Genomic DNA, 19,369 nt, shown 5'->3' with positions numbered 1-19,369 from the left:
ATTGATGTATTAAGCAGTTCTTTAATGTTGTAGTCAAGGTGGAACTAATTTTAACTATTTCATATGTCATTCATACACTGTTGAGAAGTTGAATCTATCACAATGCATCAGATTTTATAAACAGATCACATCTTTTATATAAAATCTTCATCTATGAAGTAAGTTTCTAAGCCTGTTAAATGAATACAGTTAATCCTACCACGGACAGTATGGACCTTTCTCAAACCGGATCTTCCCCACTCTCACTCTGTAGTCACACTCACAGCTTAATACAGCACCCTCCACTAAGGTTCAGGGCATAACTACAGCGGTAAGCTTCAGGACGAACCTCCCTCTCCCCGGCGGAAACAGGAACTCTCGTGACTTTTTGTAACCACTGTTATGATAGTAACAGTAGTGTTTTGGTCAGAAACATCATCCCTTTACACAACACTATTAATAGGCTACATAAGTAACAATGTGGGCAGTGAGGTGGCAGACTGATTACATTCGCTCCACAGTGGGTTTAAGTGGGCGAACCCTCTTCGTGAACACCCAGTGGAATCGGGTGGGGAGATGTTGTAGGGTTTGGTTTGAAAAGGGGCCTCTGACTGTTTACTTGCAGTGAGTATATATTTTGGAATACTGCTATCTCTGTTATCTGCGGGAAACAATAGGTTGTATGTTGTGGAAGGGGGGTTGGGTTTAGACAGTCATATGGCTGCCCTGAGAGATCAAGCACTGCGACTTCAGAAAACACACGCAAATAGACAAAACAAAAGCAAAGTATGACAACACATTCGCTGCAAAGTCAGAAAACACCGCCAAATACTAAAGTACCAAGATTACTTCGGAACGACAAGCAATAAACAGAGGAGGTGGTGAGGTGGGAAGAGGAAACCCTCACCAGGGCCAGTTAGGCAAGGGCCCCAACACCACACAGTTTTACAATTAAGTTCAATCTAGCAAATAATTAGCTGATTTCCCCTGGTTCTGATGTCGTAGACCCTGTAGTGTAGTGTAGTAGTTGCTAGCCCGGTGCTGGGAGCAACTGAATCAAAATGTGAAAGCATTCATATTTGTACTTTTCCACCTATCCGGCCCTCGGTGGAGCTTGCAATCTGACCCCCCCTTTGTTAAAGCTTTTTTTCTTTTTTAGGCACTTTGCTTAGTAATATCTTCTCCAACTCTTGATATATACGTGCACGAGTTAAAAAACAATGGTGTAACATCGATTATTTGATTTAATAAAAAAAGATTAAACAATCGTCTGTCTCACTATTTGATTAATGATAAATGCTTCTATTGAACAATACTAATGACAAGTGCTTGTATTGAATAATACTTGATCAGGTAAATATTTCCCACAGTGGTCTGAAACAGCACTTATCAGCCACTTACAATACAGCCTTGAGATCCCTTCCTACGCAGTTTACCCCATTCACACCATGACTCATGTGACCCTAGCGACTCACGCGTGACCTCGACAACTCTCCGGGTGTTAACAAGCCCCGCAGGAGATTAGATGCCTGGGACTCCCCGCCAGTCGGTTAGAGCTGAAGATGTCTTTCGGGTGGGAGGTGAAACGTCTTCAAGAACCTCAAGCAAGGCCAGTTACCTTTGAATAGCACTTGGAAATACCAGGACCTGGATGACTGAGAATCTACACAGGTTGAAAACACAACCAAATATAGAAATGAGCTGCAAATACATAAAACAGACAAACAAACAAACAAACAAAAGAAGGAATGGTAGATTTGTTGTTGCCATGGTAACTCATTAAGTTACTGAAGTGACCTATCAGACAGTGGTGTTTGGGCTAAAACTAATGCAGTCTAATAAAACATTCCTGTAATAAACCCTACCCTTCATGGAGGTTATAATGTTAAGTTTTGTTAAAACTGCTTTAGAGAGGTGCTGATTCAACTTTCTGGTCGTTTTGGAGGCTGTAGTTCAAATCAGTGAAGGTGGGCTAAATAATATGAACACCTCCGTGCGCCATGTAATACAGCTCAACAGCACCAAAAACTACATCCTAACAAAATGATCACTTTGACTCCTGCTGGAGACAGCCACAGCTTTGAACAGTCCTCTCTAGAGCTCAGCCCCACCACTAGCCAGGGACACAATCAAGACCACCTTGTGAAGAAAATGGGGAAAGAACTAGTGCATCTCTGTTGCCCCTTAGGTCTGTATATGCTCAATAGCAGGATGAAAGGAGACTCTTTGGGGAGGTTCACATATTGTTCATCCCTTGGGACTAGTGCAGTCAACTACACCATCACTGACATGGACCCCTCCCTCATTAGTGCATTCACTGTCAGACCATAGACCCCACTATCAGATCACTGCCAGATAAATGTATATATAAAACCAACTGTGGTGTTGTAAGATAATAACAGGACCCAATCCCCGTAAATTACATAAAATAATCAATATAAATTGCCTTTTGAAGAAGTTAAATTAAAAAATGTAATCACTTCACCTCAAATCACTTACCTAATTTATTCATTCCTTCCTCTACGGTTTCAACCAAACCAATTAAACACGGCTGTGACAAAAATAAATTCTAATTACCATAAATCAGCCAGTAAAGCAGGTCTTACTAGGAACAGCTCTTCATCTAAACAGAGGCTGAAAAAGGAAGAGTGGTTTGACAACGACTGCAAACATTTCAGAAAAACATTGAGACAGCAGTCCAACCTGAAAGACAGTCAGCCACAAAACACAGACCTCAGATAAAATTATGTTGAAACACTGAAAGAATACAATCAGATAACAAGACATAAGAAAAAAAACGACATTGGGATCAGAAACTAAGAGAAACAGAGAAGTCCATGATCAAATCAATTATGGGAGAGATGGAACCACTTAAACAACAAAATAGACAACCTTGCCTCACAAAATGGTAACATTTGGAAAGATTATATTGAAAAACTATATGAGCAAATTTCACCTAACGGTCTCAATCGTGAAAAGAAACAAAATTCAAAATGGCAATCCTTGAATCAACAATCAAAAATAATCAGAATCCGTAATTACAATGAAAGAATTAGAAAACTGTAAAAAAAACAAACAAACACTAAAACAGGGCAAAGCACGTGGACCTGACGGCATCAGGACCGAGATGGTGAGACAAAGCAGCCCTGAGTTCTTCAGTCCGGTTGCTTTCCTGAGATCTGGAGCCAGGGGCTTACTTCACCAATACATAAGAGTGGAGATTAATTAGATCCTATCAATTACCGAGGCATTTGTGTGTGCAGTAATCTGGAAAAGGTGTTTTGCAGCATTATCGGTGCACGGTTGCTGGCCTTCTTTATGGAACACAACACCCTGAGTAAAGGGCAAAATGGCTCTTTACTAATTCACCACACCATTGATCACACTTCACACTCTACACACTCTAATTAATCATCACATACACCAAAAAAGCAAAGGTTACATTTTTGCATGTTTTATTGATTTCAAAAAGGCATCTGATTCTGTTTGGCAAGTGGGATTACATTATACATTTCTCCAAATCGATGTAGGGGTTAAACTTTATGGTTAAATTAACTCAATGTATGTGTGTAATTTGGAGTAAAACCTGGTAGCAAAACTACAGATCTTTTCACTCAAGGGAGACGCATCCTTCAGGGCTTAACTCCAACTCTGTAGTTTTAGCTAGAGGCACATAATAAACTGACAACTGAGATTAAGTAAACAAACAAACAAGCAAATAAACAGATTCGGGTCTTAATCGACGTCACGACGCAATCATACGTATTTCTGGTCCGAGAAGTTACGCAGGACGTGCAGCGGTTCAAAGAGGAAGGAAGATGGCGGACAACAAAGACGAGGAGGATATGAAACCGTCTGCTAATTCGGAATCAGTGCCTTCAGCGCAAGATGACGAGCAACCTGAGACGAAAGTCGAAAATGCGCTAATAGTCATAGAAGCGAACACAAAGGGCGTCGAGGAAACAGAGTCCCATGATAACACTAACGAGGCATCTACACCCACCAGCGACGGAGGTGACGTTAGTAGCGGCGGGGCTGCTAGTGCGGGAGGGGAAGCAAACGGTAGCGCTAGCAACGCCGTCAGCCCGGCTGGGACGAGCAGCTCCAATGCAGAGCCAACGGCAGCTGAAACACTGGCGGCCGGGGATGCTCCTGCTGGCGGACTCACTACTGAAATGTCACCCCCCCCTACGGCTCCAGCGGCCACGCCGGTATCCACTCCCATTAATCTACTGGATACGTGCGCAGTGTGTAAACAAAGTCTTCAGAGCCGAGACTGTGAACCAAAACTTCTGCCTTGTCTGCACTCTTTTTGCCTAAAATGTATCCCGCAACCAGATAGACAAATAAGCGTACAGGTCCCTGGACCACACGGGCAAACTGACACACACATAGGTGAGTATTTATTTATTTTTTATTTTTTTACGAGTAACTAGCTAGATCTACCTGGGATCAAGAACTCTGCTCTGTCATCCGATGTTAGTTAAGATGAATTGCTGTAATCAGGCAAGAGTTTAACACTGAACTAAACTGATAGCTAGGGGGTTGATCTGAGACTTTATACCTAAATATACTGATGGGAGCTGAATTTCTATTGCATTGCATAGAAGACTGTGGCTGGTCTATCTTTGGTTAAATACACTCCCATCTCCTTCGGTAACCCATCTCTGGTCCAACTATTAATCACTTCTTCTATCATAATAGATATAAACAACGAGTAACATAAACCAAAGCGATCGATTGAGTTTCCATTGGAAAAAGGACTGTTAGGGAAAAATGCAGACAGGTAACAAATTAAAAAGAAAAACATGAAAAAATTAGTGGGGAAACGGGATGACAATGCCCACATCCATAGGGCATGATGGGTAACTGAATGATTTGAAGAGTATGAAAATTATGTGAATCATGTGCTATGGCCTTCGTAGGCAACACCTATAGGAGATTTTTGACCAATGTGTTCTCCACCACCATCATCAAAGCACCAAATGAGGGAATATCTTTTGGAAGAATGGTATCCAATCCTACCAGTAGAGTTCCAGAGGCTTGTAAAATCAGTGCCAAGGCGCATTGAATCCTTTTTACCGGGTTGTGGTGGCCCAACACCTTACTAAGACACTTTATGCTGGTTTTTCCTTTAATTTTTCACCCGTCTCTATGTGCCAAATCAGTGATGATGCAGAAACCATTTGCAACAGACTTCTGACCATTTCTATCCTCGTTGCCATGGTCAATACCCAGGCAAAATTAATTTGGCAGATTCCCAGTGGAAAATAATTCTTAATAAATACTTAAAGTACAAAAGTGTTCATACTGGATTCCTAGAAATCCATATATATATATATATATATATATAGATATAGATATATATATATATAGATATAGATATAGATATATAGATAGATATAGATATATATATCTAGTATCTAAATGGCACGTATCAAAATACGACTCTGGATATTGCTGTCCTATTTTTTATTTTCTCGAAATTGTGTTAACGTATCTTGAAATTTTCTTGGAAGTATCACATCCAGATCTCCTAATTATATAACTATGGGGAATTGAATTCATAATTACAAGATAAGGTCAACAATTTTTTTTCTCTGGTGAATACATATCATTATAAATGACAGCGCTGTATAAGTGGATACACGAACTTGTCCTGCCAATATGTTTGCTACCTTACTGTTTTTAAAAGATGCACACATCACACCGTCTGCCAAGTAGACTCTGTGACGTGAATAGAGTTTTGGAAAGCTTGATTGTCAGATACCGGGCAAAAGCTCTAATGATGATAAACTGGCAGGTGTCTTGACTCATTTCATTTTTATGTGAATCACTACACAAGAATAATTTTCTTGCAGGGCTGAACCAAAAAATGTAACAACAACATCCATGGAAAACTGATCTGAGTACTGGCAGTCTACACAAAATGAGTGTCGTATTTCAAGTTTAACGAAGGGACTATTACACGTGACCATGGTGACATCTCAAATTACTCTTTATTATCCAGTTTTTAGCTATGTGTGTAGAGTATAACCCCCTTACAGTACCTGCCACAAACCTTGATATCATTTTATTAGTCTCGTTCTCAGTGGAGAGTTTTAATATCACATGGTTCAAAGGCTGTTTTCAGGAATCACATTAGTATTGGTCTCAGGAGAAATTCAGTATCACATGGACTGAATTGTATTTACAGAACTGCTCGTCAGCACAAAGGATTGCTTCTGGGGTGAAACTGGATTATATTTTGTTTTTGGGGGATTTTTCTATTTACCTTCAGTAGATGATGTGGTTAATTTGATCTGACTCAGCCCTACAATTTGAAATTGACGGGGGAAAATGTTTTCACTTTAAATGTTTCTTTGGCAACATTTACTGCTAGACTCAGTCATATCCAGGCTGGAGTTTTGGTAGGTGGTGTCCTCAATCACTCCCTCTCGGTTAACGTAACACTGAACTACACAGCTTAAGGCCCAGTCTTTCCACACTACTTTCCTCAGTTTTTGAAAGTTCTAATATCTTAGAAAATGATAAATTTACCACTTACACCTCAAAGCTTAAATCCTACAAAAAGTTTGTTAGTAATTACATTTATAGTATTGATTCACAAATGATCACAAATTATTGTCATCCGTGCCCCTGTCACAACACTCAGGCTACTGATTGATAGTATAAAATTCTGTGCTTTACCTGGTCAAAGCAAGGCTTTCTAATGATAAGTTATCAGAATATGCGGTAATTGCCAAAGCTTTTACACGATAGATGATCAGTTAAAGTGCATATTTATTTCTGAAGTCATGTACATTATTTGAAGAAATGTAAAAGCCAGGTGAGAATGCTGACTTCATAAACAACGTCACTGAAACAACTTCATGGTTTCCTACTTGGACTGAATTCATCCTCACTTTCTACTGGAGCCCGTCCAATGCTGGATTTTTAGGGAGACCGATTTTTTGGGAGTAAAAATTCCTACATTGACATATCGGTGTATTTTCTTTATATATGAATACATATAAATATATAGTGTATGTATGAAAAGGGAAAATGATATTCGCTGTTTCTCCACTTTTTAGTAATGTATTTCACAAATTACTTAGCAACTTACTATGAAGACGCCACATGACTCCGCACGACCGTTTGCTCAGCTGTGATGCGTACTCTGCTACATGTGCTGCAGACAGTGCCGAGTGTATTGAAAAAAATTGAGTTAGAGCACGCTCTCATGGACAAACTGTGTTGACACAATTTCTAAATTACCTCAAGCATTGTGTTCTGCATTATGTTGTGTAAAAAAAGGTTTTCATATCGGCACATATATCTGTTATAGGCCAATAACGGCCAATAAAATCGGCGGACTGATGTATTGGTTGGGCTTTACTCTCTACTTCTCATCGTGAAGTCTGCTGTAGTAGCTTGTAGAAGCTTAGCTTCTTACATAATGTAGACTTGAGAACATCCAGAAGTAGCTGTTAAGTGTGTCTGAACAATGCTTTATCTAAGGCATGCAAGTTAGATGTGCATGTTAACCTGCATAATACATCTTGGTAACTAGACAAGTGTTTTTTTTTCATAGCATTACTAATTACTTTGTTGTGTAAAATGTTCTGTGATGGTAATTAAATATGACTAAGAATCTAATTATTTCCTTCTGTACCAAAATTGCCATTTCATTTTATAATCTAAATACAGTGAGCCCAAAAGTCAGAGACCATTTTCCCAGGCTTTCTCCAGACTTTTGGATCCCACTGTATATTTAGGCAGGTTTTATTGAAGCCAAATCTCAAAATCTACTTTGTGGTTTCCATATTTTAATTAGGCGAAACCAAGCACAGTTGAGATGTCTGATCATATCTGTCACTTCTATGCGATAAGGGATGTCCTCTGAGATTTCCCTCTTTCCTGTATTTCAGCGAGATTCGGTTGTTGCTTGGTCCCAGGTTAAACTTTGGTTAAGCTCTGGTCTATGTGTACCGGTTGTACCAGCGACAGCTGGCACTTGCAAAACAACTAGGTTAATATTTGGCAAAGCAATAGCCTGATTTGGTCTAACCAACCTGTTATTGGGATTAAAATATGCTAGTATCATGTTGTTTTCCTTTCATATTTCTGTAACTGAGAGGTGTATTTATGTTTGTATAACTTAAGAAAACACAGCCCCAATCACGGTTTTAAAAAAAAACTGTTTTAATTGTTTGTGTGTGTGTGTGTTTTGTTTTTTTTTGTTTTTTTTGGGGGGGGGTCAAAGTGACAGCTGTGTGGTGCATTTGTTTTTGTGTGTGTGTGTGTGTGTGTGTGTGTGTGTGTGTGTGTGTGTGTGTGTGTGTATTAAGGGGTTGTGTGGGTTCCTCAACAAAATCCCAGTCCAGCTGCTTTCACAACCAATCACTCAGGGATCCATGCAGCTGGAGCTTACACAAACCGGCTGTGTGCTGCTCAAGTCAGTGTAGACAGGCTCAAACTGGCTTACACCAGTTTTTACCTCAGCTGGCTGGTGGGGGGGGGGTTATGGGTTTATGAGTTACAGGAGGGGCAACATATTATGCTGACTAAAACATTTATGTGAAGTTTAATCTTGAGCTTCATATTAGACTTTAGAAAATAAATGGCAAATTTAATGCGCTGAACTAATTATTTGTTGGGGTGTATGATTATAGCGGTAATTCAACTAATTCCATTAACGAAGCCAACTAAAGTGATTAAGTGAAACAGTCCTCGTTGTTTGGCCATGTGATTTAATATTCTAATAAAAATGCCAGGGATGATGAGATTGAATCTTCTGGAGACAAGGACTAAATCAATTAGTCCCATGAATAGGCAGTGGGTGTCCCACAGTGCCAAGAATTTTTAATAATAACAGGAATTTACCTAAAGGAAATGATGGAAATTAGCTGAAAGTTTTGCTGTAGGCCTCTTATTAATCCTATTTAGCTTGAAGCAGGACAATTCTTAGCTGAGGCTTATGGGGGCTTCCGGTAATAATTTACATATGGGCTTGGTCTTGATGGTGACTGATTGTTTGGCTTTGTTTCCATTTTTCTTCAATTATCAGTCACCAGGGAAATATCACTAACCATTGAATTTGTAGCCCAGTGTTTGACCTTTGCACCTCATTTGACTCATGTTCCCCCTCATGTTCTGTCTCTTTTGTATTTAGTAAATGTTATGCGCTGTTCAGTGTGCCACCAGGACTACAAACAGAGTGACATTATTGACAACTACTTTGTCAAAGATACCACAGAGGCCACCAGCACATCTGATGAAAAGGCTGCTCAGGTATGTCAAAACAGTTGGCCCAGTGACAACATACATAAGCGTATTCGCGTCGATGCTGGTAGACATAACCTTGGGATTTTGATATTTAATTTTTTGAGAAAACGAAGACAAGGTAAAGTCTTATTTGTTTATGACTCAGGGCAGTTGTATCTAGATAAACACCAAATCCATTTAGTGCAGAACAAATATAAATACCAAGAAACAGATCATACACTTGCGTTTCTACAATCCTCAACCATGGTTTTTTAAACTTTCTTTGTATTGATATTTTTAGGCCAAGTATGTACAGTGGCATGAAAACGTTTGGGCGCCCCTGGTCAAAATTTGTTTGTAACTGTGAATACTTAAGTGAGTACAAGATGAAGTGATCTCCAAAAAGCATAAAGTTAAAGGTGAAACATTCTTTTCAACATTTTAAGCAAGAGAAGTATTTTTTTTTTTTTTTTTTGTACAGTTTTACAGTGGAAAAAAAAGGAAAGAAGCACCAAGCAAAAGTTTTGGCACCACAAGAGATCTGAGTTCTCGGATAACTTCTAACAAGTTCTCAGAGCTTAATTAACTTGTTAGGGCTATGGCTTGTTTACATTCATTGTTCGGGAAGGCCAAGTGATGCAAATTTCAAAGATTTACAAATACTCTGACTCCTCAAGCCTTGTCCCAACAATCGGCAGCCATGGGCTCCTCTAAGCAGCTGCCTAGCACTCCGAAAATTAAAGTAATTGGTGCCCACAAAGCAGGAGAAGGATATAAGAAGATAGCAAAGTGTTTTCAGGTAGCCATTTCCTCAGTTTGTAATGTAAGTAAGAAATGGCCGTTATTCAGAACGGTGAATGTCAAGTTGATGTCTGGAAGATGAAGAAAACTTCCAGAGAGAACCGCTCGCAGGATTGCTAGAAAGACAAATCAAAATCCCTGTTTGACTGCAAAGGACCTTCAGGAAGTTTTAGCAATGACATCTGCACAAATATGACTTTCATCAGAAGAAAACCTTTCCTGCGTCCTCATCACAAAATTCAGATTCAGAAGTTTTCAAAGGAAAATCTGGACAAGCTTGATGCATTTTGGAAGCAGGTCCTGTGGACTGATGAAGTTGAAATAAAACTTTTTGGCCACAATGAGCAAAGGTATGTTCGGAGAAAAAAGGTGCAGAATTTCATGAAAAGAACACCTCTCCAACTGTTAAGGACAGTGGTGGATGGATCATGGTTTGGGCTTGTGTTGCAGCCACTGGCACAGGGAACATTTCACTGGTAGAGGGCAGAATGGATTCAATTGAATACCAGCAAACATCACACCCTCTGTAAAAAGCTGAAGATGAAAAGAGGATGGCTTCTACAACCGTAAAATGATCCTAAACACACCTCAAAATCCACAATGGACTATCTCCATTGAGGTGCAAGCTGAAGGTTTTGCCATGGCCCACAGTCCCCGGACCTAAACATAATCGAAAATCTGTGGATAAGCCTCAACAGAGCAGTGCATGCAAGACAGCCCAAGAATCTCACAGAACTAGGAGCCTTATTGCAAGGAAGAATGGGTGAAAATCCCTCAAACAAGAACCGAAAGACTCTTAGCTGCTACAGAAAGCGTTTACAAGTGTTCATACTTGCCAAAGCGGGTGTAAGTACCGACCATGCAGGGTGCCCAAACTTTTGTTTCAGGCCCGTTTCCTTTCTTTTGTTATTTTGAAACTATGAGAGATCGAAATTAAAAAGTAATCTGGCTTAAAACCTTGAGAAAATGTTTTACATTTAACTTTATGCCTTTTGGAAATCAATCCATCTTTTACTCGCTTAACTATTCACAGTGACAGAAACTTTGATCAGGGGTGCCCAAATTTTTTCATGCCACTCAAGGTAGACATGGGTAATGTAGTAGCTTTATAGGAACAGTCTCTCTTTTAATGAGGGATGACAGATTTAGTTAACTACATATCACACAAGCACATATTGCTTATATGGTTTTCAAACAAAAGACATACTCTTTATATAGTATTTAATAATTGTTTTCCAGTTATTTTGGTGGGAGGGTAAGCCTGCAGCTATTTTTGTGTAATAACTTTATATCATTGTAATTTAAAGAGCTGTTTATCCTTTGCCACAGGTTTGTCTGGGTCTTTGATGTGGTTTAATGTAATAAAAAGCAATCAACTTCTATTCCAAATATTTACCTGAACTTCACAGCAATTGCTTGCCAGTAAAAAAAAAATAAAAATTTAAGGCCGAGCCCCAAAAATACGAAAATGGTCTGCCATTTGTACCAGACTGCCACCAGCACTGGTTCAGTGTATCGATTCGGTTTCTTGAGCAGGATTCTCGTCAAGACATTAAGTTGGATTAAATTTAGTCTTTTTATTCATATATTATTCCATCTTCTTCATACATCTTCAGGCTGTACTCTCCAATTACTAGTTGACAAAGTTTATCCACTGACATTTGGAGGTTTGTAGACTTTTTAACATTTATGCAACTATAAATTACTAGATCAGAATCACTAGCCTGCCGTTGATAAATTTTGTTGCTAAAATAATCTCTGACCTGAAGATATTGAAGAAATATTGTTTTTTTTGAAGGTTATACATATTTCATCTATGTTTAAAACTCTCAAACTAGTATTATAGGTTTGGTGTTGACTACCATCTTTAAAAGCACTTTCCATAATAGAAATGATTTGGCAACTAAAAATATGGTAATAGCATTAAGCAGCATACCATGCTTTGTAATGGAGCAAAAAAAAGCCTTGGCAGCAGTAAAATATGGAATTACTTTGGTAAGAGTTGGCAAAGATGGACACCTGTCTGACATTGCAAATTCAACCTGTAAATTGTGTTGTTAAAAAAAGTTAAACATTGATAAAGCACAGTGGTTACTCAGTAACGGTGCTTGTTTTTTGTTTTTTTTGTTTTTTTGTTTTGTTTAGAGGAACACTGTTATATTAATTATAACATGATACCTCAGCAAAGTATCAGAGGAAGTGGCCACTTTCAGCCATAAATATTTTTGTTGGTTTGTGACCACGAAACGGTAGATGGTTAGAAATGTGAAATGCATATTCACGCTGCTAAGTGGAAGTAGCATATTTTTGTTTTGATTTCAGTGCTCTTGACCTATCTCTCAGACCCAATTCAATTGATTATAGAGAACCCATGGCCATCTATTTAGTGTCACTATAAGACCACACTTTTCAAATGATTGTAACTCCTGACCACTGAGTTGTCTAAACAATAATACTCATTCACAACTTACATCTACAAATTAGAGTGTTGACTGTGAAGACACAGCTATAATAATATTACATCTTAGTGGCCTGCGCTACATGAAGTGCTTTAAGTATTGCTTTCAGAATTTGTGTAGCATGACAACACATAAGTAAATGAGCATTTTAGGCTTTGATATACCAGAATGGCACTTATCTTGTACGGTACAATTTTCTAAACAATAGGTGCTATTGAACTACGAGTATTAGTAGGTGAACACTTTCATGTCGTACATTTTTCTTCAGGCTGGAAATGTTTTATATTGTCCCAATTTGCAGCAAAGTACTGTCAGTATCAAGGCAATATCTTTCAATGATTTTAGCTCATATTCATAGGAGCTGTATCATTCATCACCACTACAGATTCTACAGAGACTTTGGCTAGAATCAGAAGTCTACTCAGAGTTTTTTTGGATTCTTATCAGTGTTATCTTCTCAAGGTGTGCACAAGCTGTGAGGACAACGCAGGAACCATAGGCTTTTGTGTTGAATGCGGAGAATGGTTGTGTAAGACTTGCGTGGAGGCCCACCAGAGGGTCAAAATTACCAAGGACCACAAGATTCGCACAAAGGAGGACGCTGACTCTGCCTCCGGTAAGATGGCTGATCCTCAAAGTGAAGGACAGACCAATATTTACTGACGCAAAAACTGCAAAAGCCTCAATAGGACAAACTGTAGTTGAAGCACTGTGAATATGGTGCTGCTGATAGGCTGTTGCCACGGTAACGGTGCTGCAGAGTCTGGTTGCTTCAATGGTATCCCTAGCTGGGGAGACCATACATCCTGAACCTCCTACCAGAGTTTTCTGAGGCCTTTTCTGTCTTGTTTCCTGTCTATTTGCAATCTCTGTTTGACATAACTACTTGGACACAACTTTTTTTATTGCTGGTTATTTTCATTATGCTTTTGTTCTGTCTTCCTCTCACCAATCTTCATTTCTTTCTTCTACTGTGCATATGTGGTGTCTTTTCTCCTATGTGTCTATAGAGGCTGTAGGTACAGGACAGAGGCCTGTTTTCTGTCCCATACACAAGCAGGAGCCACTGAAGCTTTTCTGTGAGACCTGTGACACTTTGACCTGTAGGGACTGCCAGCTCCTGGAGCACAAGGAGCACAGGTAACTAAGCATGCACACATCTACGTTATTACTAATGGACTGTTAGTCTTTTGTATTTCTACCTCCTTTAACTGATAAGGTACCAGTACTTTTGAACAATTCTGCCAGTTTTCAATATTTTGCACCAATATTCATGTTGATTCAAATTTGTGTATTGGTTACATAGTGGGTTGGCTTGTTTTAAAGCCATTAACTACAGTTTGCATGTAGTTTACATTACTGCTGACCATTTCCCACTGCATTCTATAAAGGTTGAATAATTGCCTACCCTGCAGGCAGCCACTGAGTTCAGCTCATTTCAGTACATTATGATGATCAGTTGTAGTGACCTGAAACATATTTAAAATGTCATTCATAACAGTGAGCCACATGCTACTTATATGTTTGTGTAACTGAGTGTGAATTTCTACACCAAATTTCATTCAGTCATAAGGTTTTAATGTGTCTGTCAAAAAAACAACAGATTACATTAGTCCCCTCCTTGGAAAAAGGTAATAAAAGGACAACAAGAATAACTTTTTCGGTACAATACTTTGTCAACTCATGTTTAATTGTGTGGCCCATTATCACGTGCAGTGTCTCAGCTGGCTTTATAGGCGTGATCCAGAAATAAGTCTGGATCACGTCGTTGTGCGGTGCTTGTTAGGCATTGCCTACAAGTGCGTTTGTTATCAAATCTTCAGAGCCTCTCCTGGTGTTATATCACCAGGAGAGCCAACTTAATTTATCAGTTGGTTTATCTTCAGACTCTGTGTTCAGCAGGAAACTCTTCAGCATAAGGTTGGTTACCGTCGAAGCCACTGGTAGATCTAAACAGTAATTTGTAAACCTTGTTGTTTGAATCTGGAGCCTTGCTGATTTTTCACTGTAGTTATCTGATCATGGACTGAATTACAGTACATCTTGCAAAGTGAGTGGAATCTACCTTGTGGTACTGATAATAAACACTGCTTTTTCCCACCATGAAGCAAACAAAAAAATTTCCCACTCGCACACTCACATAAGTCTTCTACATTTGATACCATGAGCAGGAATTGCATTCATGCATGATTCTTTATTACTGATGAATAAAATGTGAAATTTCGCAATTGACAGGGTCTCTTTTTGTCCCCATTTGTGAGCTGTCAATGACTAGAAACCTCGTTTATTTATTTATTTTTTTGTGTGTAAAATAATTTGTAAAATCATGGTTATTCAGTTTGTTGAAAGTTGTTTGGGTCTTCAGAGTGTTACACCTCTGCTCTTAGGTACCAGTTCCTGGAAGAGGCTTTCCAGAACCAGAAAGGCATCATTGAGACTAGCATGGCCAAGTTACAGGAAAAGAAAAACTACGTCCATTACTCTGTCTCTCAGGTGCAAAGCAGGTGCGAGTTTTTCATCTCCAGATTTTTCTACAGTGCTACCCTTTGACACAGTTTCTGTTTTTTAGTACCCATGACAATGGGCTGACAATTGCAGTCAGTGTTGTTATTGGTGGCTAGTGTCTCTAAATGAGCTGTTTTACTGTGTTTTTTGTTATCCAGGTTAAAAGAGCTGAATGAGACGCATAGGAAGGTGGAGCATGAAATCAAAATTGCAGTATTTACTCTTATAAATGAGATCAACAAGAAGGGCAAGTCCTTGCTACAGCAGTTGGAGGTAAGAGACTATAAATGAAACTCAGTCTGGTAAAGAGCATTGCAAGGTCCTGCAAGTTACTTAAAAAATAATTGGTACATTTTATGTAATGGATCTGAAACAGTAGTTTGCAGTATACATTTATGAGAGCTCAGCCTGTGCCTGTTGACTTACTGTAACTGCACTGAAACATGCTCACTTGACTCCTGGAGTTAATGGTGACATCACTGAAACTACAAATCTGAAAATATAGTATATGGTTGGCAAAAAGTTTTTGTATAGTTTTTGTGTCTAGAGTCCCCCGTATGTATCGTGACATACAAATATGATAAGAAATCCAACAACACATTTGTCCCGCTGTATGCTCACACCTTTTCATTTATTCTAGATGTATCATATATCTTGGTATTGTGATGGATTCTGTTAACTAAATATGTCCTTAGACTCTGAATTATGCTAATTTTCTCATGTCTTCTGCTTTTCAACCATTTGCTCTGCTTTTTTTTCCTGAAATGTTTTCAGTTCTATCACTGAAACCAGTTCATATTATGTTGTATACTTGGCTACCTACCCATTTGTGGTGCTTTTAATTATTTATTTGTTTTTCTTTGCTGCAGTCTATATCAACTGCTGCATTAACCCAAACTCCCCACTGGGATCATTAAATTATCATCTAATCATCTAATCCATCTCCATTCATATGCTAAAATTTTTGTAATATCTTGGATAGACATTTGGCTCGTTCAAATCTCATGCATTTAACTTGGGTGTTCAGGCTCTTTCAGTAGCACTCTGTTAATCAAAATAATCTCCCTTTCTGTGTAGAGCGTGACCAAAGAGCGCAGTATGAGGCTTGTGGCTCAGCATAAGGATACCACCCAGCTGGCCCAACAGATCCACCACGTGCTCAACTTCTGCCACTGGGCCATCACTACTGGCAGCAGCACAGCCCTGCTCTACAGCAAGAGGCTGGTATGTTTCTCATGACCTCCAAATGTTCAGCAGTTTGAGAGGCTAAAGCCGGCAGTATTCTCAGAACAAAACTGAATTTACAACACAGACACAAAGTGACTGGTTTGCAACCAAAGAAGCGCTGCATTTGGCTAGTATTGGACCACAAATTTATTTATTTGTTTTAGTGTTTAATTCTTGTTTTGAGGAATGATTGAGTTTGTATCTGCTTCCAATATAAACTTGTGATGTATCTGTGAGATGTAGGGTGGTAGCTGGTATTTTCCTGCACTGTAAGTCTGTATTCACTAGCAGTCTAAGAACACAGCATTTTGTTTGGAGTATACTGCTGGCCCAGCCTTTTCTAGATTTATTGGTGATGTTGCTGAACCATCTTTTTTCCACACATTAAGTGGATGAGATTTTTTTCTCTCTCTCTCTTTTTTGGCTCAAACAAGCAATAATTCTGACACGTGGATTTGACTGCTTACCACAAGACAGTCAGCAAATTAGATAACTGAGATAACTTTATTTTGGGATTGTGGAGTAATGCTTTCTAAAGGCCATGTTGATAAATGGGCTTTTTGTTGCTCTGTTATTGCCAGGCTTACTGACGGAAGAACATTTATCTGTCTGTGTATGTGTGTTTAGATCCTGTTCCAGCTTCGCCAGCTCTTCAAGGCTAGACTTGAGCCAGCGCCTCAGGCCAACGGAGTTGTGCGTTTCTTCTGTGACCCCACCTTCTGGGCCAAAAATGTGGTGAATCTAGGTGCGAGGGAACATTTACTTTTTTAGTAGTCATTGGTCAATATTCCTTAGTATTAAATATTAACTTTCAGTTTCTAACTAACTTATTTTAATCACGATTAAGTGTGAGAACAGTCTTAGTTTGCCATTAAAATGTCTTTAATCTGATATTTTTATAATCTTTGTATGCTTACTTCTACATGATACATTAAGTGAAAATTAAACATTAAACAGTTGATTAATGTGCCTCGTCCCTGCCGTGTATGAATAAAATCAAGGTATATTTCACACTCGTCTCTAGCATGAGCATTTCTTTAATTTATGCTTATTTTCAACCCTCTTCTTCTAACTGTAGGTAATTTGGTAATCGAGAAACCACCTCCACCTGCGCAACCGCCCAATGTGATGGTAGGTGGACCGCCTATTTCACCAGGCCAGGGTCATCCTGGCAAACACCCAGGACAGATCAACCTGGCCCAGCTCAGGCTCCAGCACATGCAGCAGCAGGCAGCCTATGCACAGCAGAAGCAGCAGCAACAACAGCAGCAGCACCAGCAGCAGATCCAGCAACAGATGCGCATCGCCTCCCAAATGTCCCAGCAGCATGCCAGACCGGCCGGTCCACCCATGGTTCAGCAGCAGGTACTGAAAACAGTCATCAAGGTACCACTGTGGAAGAGAGCTGTAATATGTGCTCCAATCAATAACCCAGTGACTCATCAAGTTATCTATTATTATCCTTATTGTTGTTATTGTTGGTCTTGATTTCCAAAGATTTTTGTTTATCTGTTCATTTAGTTTGGATGAGATTTTTCTCCAGGCCTCTGAGAGCTTTACCAGATGGAGGACTGTCTATACAAGATTAGAATTATTAATAAGGGAGCAGTGAGAGGATTTGGTGACAGACTTCCTGTCATTCAACCACTTAATCCACAATGAACACACACTTGGAACATATGTACATTTAGATATTACTGGTAGTTTTTAAATGGGTATGTGCCCCATTTTCTATTTTCTGTTTTTTTTTATTTTACTTAGAGGTTCATACCAGTAATTTAGCATTTTTCAGGCTATTACCTATGAAATGTTTGCTTAACATTGCTGTAAATTATTTTCCAAAGCATGTGGTTTTTAGATTGATCTCATACCTTCCAGGCAGCATCTTATTTATTTATTTTTTTTATTCTATTTATACAATCAAACGTGATCTCTTAGATTATTGAATAGTCAAAAGCCCCAAAATATCCAGTTTACATTATTTAGTGAACTTTAACTAAATACATGATGAATTGGTAGTACAAGTTCTCCGTTTGTTTTTTAGATTGACAAACCAATAAATAGACTTAATTGTATATTTTGTTCCTGTGTTTGCATGACCCTGGTCTTGTTTATCCAGTGATCTAATTTTCACACACTGATTATTTCTATGTATGTACAATTTTGACCAGCCTCCAAGGCTCATCAGTATGCAGCAGCTACCAAGAGGGCCTGGGGGGATGAACGGTGGCCCAGGTCCTCCCATCTACCCTTCCTCACACCACATGCGTCTACCAGGTCCACCACAGGGCCGAATGCCCACGGCTCAACCGAGACTTAATGGACAGCAGTATCCCCCAATGATGCAGCCTCAACTACAGAGACAGGTGAGTACAACCACACTGGTTCCACTGTATGGAACTAATGTAATTTTGGTATTTTACAGTATATTGTGACTGGTTTATAAGGGATGTTTTTTTGTGTGTGTGTATAACATATTTGTTGTGCTAATTGTAAACTGAAACTGCGCAAATGTGTTAAAAGGTTGTTTAACCCAAAATGTCAGTTCTAGTGTGATAGCAGTTGCTGTATAGATACACCGGTTGAGCCTGGTCTGAAGCAGCCAAAGAGCTTACTCAAGAAAGAAATATATAGTATATGAAGTACTTTGTTTTTGCATCCTAATGCAAAAAAAAAAAAAGAAAAAAATTTACTAACAGGCATTGAGTGAAGTTCATTTGGCTTTTTTGCATCTATAAGTCTTGTAGAAATTCGAGGACGGCCTGGCTGTTTGTGGATATGATTGTGGTTTTGCTTCTCCAGCACAGTTTGTGTAGAATATGATTCTTTGGTGGATTTCTTATTACAGCCGGGCAGATATATTGGCCGATTTTAACTTATCACAGATATTTGGTATAAGTGTGTATGTCAGCTGCTAAGTAACGTGAGACAGCAGTACAGAAAAGCCAAATATATTGCTGAGGCCATTAAATACTCCACCAGAGAGCACTGACCAGTTTATTTTTGATTTAAGAGATCCTTATAAAAAATGTCTCTTTATTTTATGTGTTTAAGCGAAAAAACACTATGGATGACCATTTGTGAAATGTGTATATTTATTGTATATGCTTAAAAAGGTTGGTGGCACTGCCATCCATCTTGACTTTCCAAAG

At 39.0% G+C, this 19,369-nt stretch overlaps 1 protein-coding gene across 4 annotated transcripts in view; it reads left to right on the top strand.

Annotated features, from left to right (window-relative positions):
• Positions 1 to 3,396: 3,396 nt before the first annotated feature.
• The window catches only part of trim33 (tripartite motif containing 33), a 32,538-nt gene continuing 16,565 nt past the window's right edge, over positions 3,397 to 19,369 (top strand). For 2 of the 4 annotated variants that reach the window (XM_040152776.1, XM_040152775.1), the window contains exons 1-10: positions 3,397 to 4,374; positions 9,134 to 9,252; positions 12,948 to 13,101; positions 13,496 to 13,625; positions 14,873 to 14,989; positions 15,149 to 15,263; positions 16,068 to 16,214; positions 16,845 to 16,962; positions 17,296 to 17,582; positions 18,389 to 18,583. In XM_040152776.1, coding sequence (XP_040008710.1) covers positions 3,798 to 4,374; positions 9,134 to 9,252; positions 12,948 to 13,101; positions 13,496 to 13,625; positions 14,873 to 14,989; positions 15,149 to 15,263; positions 16,068 to 16,214; positions 16,845 to 16,962; positions 17,296 to 17,582; positions 18,389 to 18,583 — 1,959 coding nt within the window. In that variant the 5' untranslated portion in view covers positions 3,397 to 3,797. The remainder of the gene's footprint in view (positions 4,375 to 9,133; positions 9,253 to 12,947; positions 13,102 to 13,495; positions 13,626 to 14,872; positions 14,990 to 15,148; positions 15,264 to 16,067; positions 16,215 to 16,844; positions 16,963 to 17,295; positions 17,583 to 18,388; positions 18,584 to 19,369) is intronic. The other 2 variants (XM_040152779.1, XM_040152777.1) reach the window with 1 other exon arrangement.

The sequence above is a fragment of the Xiphias gladius genome, chromosome 18 (genome assembly GCF_016859285.1).
Source record: "Xiphias gladius isolate SHS-SW01 ecotype Sanya breed wild chromosome 18, ASM1685928v1, whole genome shotgun sequence".
Taxonomy (NCBI): Eukaryota; Metazoa; Chordata; class Actinopteri; order Istiophoriformes; family Xiphiidae; genus Xiphias; species Xiphias gladius.
This window is presented reverse-complemented; position numbering and strand designations above follow the sequence as displayed.